Source organism: Cebus imitator, unplaced genomic scaffold, assembly GCF_001604975.1.
Source record: "Cebus imitator isolate Cc_AM_T3 unplaced genomic scaffold, Cebus_imitator-1.0 Scaffold187, whole genome shotgun sequence".
NCBI lineage: Eukaryota > Metazoa > Chordata > Mammalia > Primates > Cebidae > Cebus > Cebus imitator.
The window spans coordinates 1,834,437-1,837,881 of NW_016107502.1; the positions used below are offsets into that span (position 1 = coordinate 1,834,437).

The following is a 3,445-nucleotide window of genomic DNA, read 5'->3' on the forward strand; positions in this document are numbered from 1 at the left end:
GCAGCGGAAGGTTGATGCCGTTCTTGGGTTGTGCTGTTTCCCTTCTCTCCCCATCTCGCAGCTTGCACAGAGGTTGCAACTGGCAGTGCACAAGTAAATGTTTCTTTTTCAAATGTATTGTATTAGTTTCTAACATTCCTAAGTTCTAACATTCTGTAGACTTCAAATAATATAGTAGGCCTCTGCCACCCTAGAGAGTTTAAGATTCTCTGGCAAGAGCGAGCTTTCATTTCTCAAGGGAACAGGTAGATGGGACCAAACAGCCACATTTTGAGTAGAGCAGGGGCTCCCTTTGGCTTCAGCCCCCACCTGCCCACTCTCTTGTTCCTTCCTTGTCAGGAACCTGATGTCCTTAGACAGTCCTCATTAGGCCTGGGCAGGAGTGGCTGCTGGTTTGAGTGACTAGTGGGCCTCCCGGGTCCCTCCCAAGGGCCTGAGGAACTATGACTACTTCAGAAGTTTGGGCCAACCCGCCTGCATAACGAAGTGCTTCCGTGGCCTTGTCACATAAGAAATGAGAGAACATATGAGAGTCTGGCACAGCTGAACTTCACCCCGAGCCCAGTGATTCAGTGGGAAAGCTGAATCTGTAAGACACAAAAGCCCTGCCCCTGGTCTGAGGCTTGCCTCCTACTGAAGGGAAACCAGGTGATACAAGATTGTTTGCAGGTTCAAACTCAGCCTTCTACTGTTTTTCCCCCACATGCATCACTTTCCCCCTCTCTTTTCCAGAATCAACTTGTACGAGCTGATGAAGAATAACAGCTTTCAAGGCTTCAGTCTGTCAATAGTTCGGCGCTTCACTGTCTCTGTTTTGAAGTGCTTGCAAATGCTTTCCGTAGAGAAAATCATTCACTGCGATCTCAAGCCCGTAAGTACCACCTCCGTCCTGGCATGGAAACGCTCTGAAAACACCCATTCTATTCCGTAGGCTGTGTAAGAATCACAAACTCCAATGAAATCACTGCCTTTGACATTTTTTTGGTGCTCTACTGTCATAGCAGTATGTCAAGGGAGGCGTTTAATGGGAATGTCAAACAAATTCAGTCAATGGCATTTCTAAGGCCTTATGCAAGCAAGGCCTAGAACCGGTGCCAAAGGAGATAAAAACAAAGGCACAATCTTCAGGAGCTGCACAATCAACATGGGGAAAGTGACACCATATATGCAAAAGAAACTCTGCAAAGCAGTGAATATGAGGTCCAAATGAGAAATACCCACCGCAAATCAAATGGAAAGTCAGAGGGGGAGGATGATGGGATTTTGGAGAGGATGTGGGAGGAGGCCCGTGGAGGTGGTCATATTTGAACTGGACCCTGAAGGATGGGGAGCATTTAGGTCAGCAGAGGGCCTAGGGCAGTGTTACTGTAGCTTGACGTATGTCTTTTCTTCTCTCTAGGAAAATATAGTGCTATACCAAAAGGGCCAAATCTCTGTCAAAGTCATTGACTTCGGATCAAGCTGTTATGAAAACCAGAAAGGTAGGCCCATGCCAGTCCTGTCATCTGAGTTCTCCTATTGCAATTTCCCATCCTTCACATACAAGGTCACCTGGCTTCTAGCCTGGGCTCAGCCACCACCCCTACAGCATGATTTCGAACAAGGTACTTCACTTCTCTGAGCCCAAGGTTCCTCATCTATAAAATGAGAAAGTTGGCTGGGCACGGTGGCTCACGCCTATAATCCCAGCACTTTGGGAGGCCAAGGCAGGTGGATCACGAGGTCAAGAGATCGAGACCATCCTGGTCAGCATGGTGAAACCCCGTCTCTACTAAAAATACAAAAATTAGCTGGGTGTGGTGGCGCACGCCTGTAATCCCAGCCACTCAGGAGGTTGAGGCAGGAGAATTGCTTGAACCCAGAAGGCGGACGTTGCGGTGAGCCGAGATCGCGCCATTGCACTCCAGCCTGGGTGACAAGAGCGAAACTCCGTCTCAAAAAATAAAATAAAATAAAATGAGAAAGTTGTATTCAAATACTATAAGGGTGCTTTCAAGCTCTCATATTCTGTAGATATGGAATTACCCAAGAACAGTGAGTCCCAAAACTAATTAAATGCGTATCCAAATTGCCTTGGGGCTCTGAAAAATTATCGTTTCCAGGGCCTCACCCCACATGTTCCTAATCCAAATTTCTGGGAAGTAGGTAGGAGTCTGCACTTCAGAAACCATAGTCATTCTGGAGTTTGGAATTTGCTGCCCCAGCTCCTCTAGGTTTTATACTTTTTCTAGCTAGGATCCAAAAAGTAGCTCTGGTGTACATTTTCACAGCGTTTACGGAACTTGATTTAATAGTGTGTTCCTTTGTCTTCTATCAGGTTTGCTATAGAGAACATGTATCATTAGAGAGACATTTTCTGTTCTGTGTCAGTCACTGTCCTGGGTACCAGGAACAAAAAATGAACATTCTCTATCGTCAGGTTGCTTACCAACTAATGCAAGAGACAGAAAGATAAAAATAATATGATGAGTACAATGATTGGAGATAAGCAGAGGCTGTGTTCACGACACAGAACCGAGGGACTTTGGGAGCAGCCTTTGAGGTGGCGGAGGCTGTCAGAGGAAGCTTCCCGGGGCTGAAGAAAGGACTACTAGATGGATGTTTCCAAATATTTGGCAGATCAATTTTTTTTCAGGGAAACACATTTCCAAGTTTATTAATGAATAATATAATAAAAGACACAGATGAAGAGATACACAAGGCAAAGTATTTGGGAAGGGATGTGAAGCTTCCATGCCCCCTTGGGGGCATGCCACGTTTTCAATACCACATTTCCCATACCCTGGAAGTTCTCTGTACCCTGCAGCTCGGGGATTTTCATGAAGGCTTCATCACATAGTCATTAAGATCATTAACTCAATCTCTAGCCCTTTCCCCTTCCTAGAAGAAAGGAGTTAGAACTGTAAGTTCCAAGCTTCTAATCATGGCTTAGTCTTTCTGGCAGCCAGCCCCTGTCCAGGAGCTCACCAAGAGTCATCTCACTAGAACAAAGAGAGTCCTATCACCTAAGAAGTTCCCAGGGATTAGGAGTTCCGTGTCAGAAGCCAGAATAAAAGGTCAATTATTAGAGCAAGAGATACATGTGGAACCCCTATCCCTCAAGAAATTAAAAAGGTTTTAGGAGCTCTGTGCCAAATACTAGGGGTAGAGACCTATATCTATTTCTGACTATTTCTTGCACATGCTCATATACAAGCATAGCTATCATTAATTTGAAGAAAAAATAAGACATTAAATGACACCCAGTGTTAGCCATTCACTCTCACACATTGTTGGAGTAACAGATAGAGCATTCACTTTCACACACTGTTGGAGGAACTACAGATTCATATGATCTTTTGGGAGGTTACTTTTGCATCTTTAACCAAACATTTCACTTCGAACCTTCAAAAATTATAAATTCCCTTCTAAAGAACCTCTCCTGCAGATGACTGATGTTCCCGTA

General features: G+C 44.9%; 1 protein-coding gene across 1 annotated transcript in view; it reads left to right on the plus strand.

Moving 5' to 3' along the window:
* LOC108316292 (dual specificity tyrosine-phosphorylation-regulated kinase 4) overlaps positions 1-3,445 on the plus strand; it is a 45,220-nt gene that overhangs the window by 28,595 nt on the left and 13,180 nt on the right. Inside the window, exons 7-9 of the mRNA XM_037744861.1 lie at positions 62-93; positions 670-871; positions 1,400-1,481. Of these exons, the coding sequence (XP_037600789.1) occupies positions 62-93; positions 670-871; positions 1,400-1,481 (316 nt within the window). The remainder of the gene's footprint in view (positions 1-61; positions 94-669; positions 872-1,399; positions 1,482-3,445) is intronic.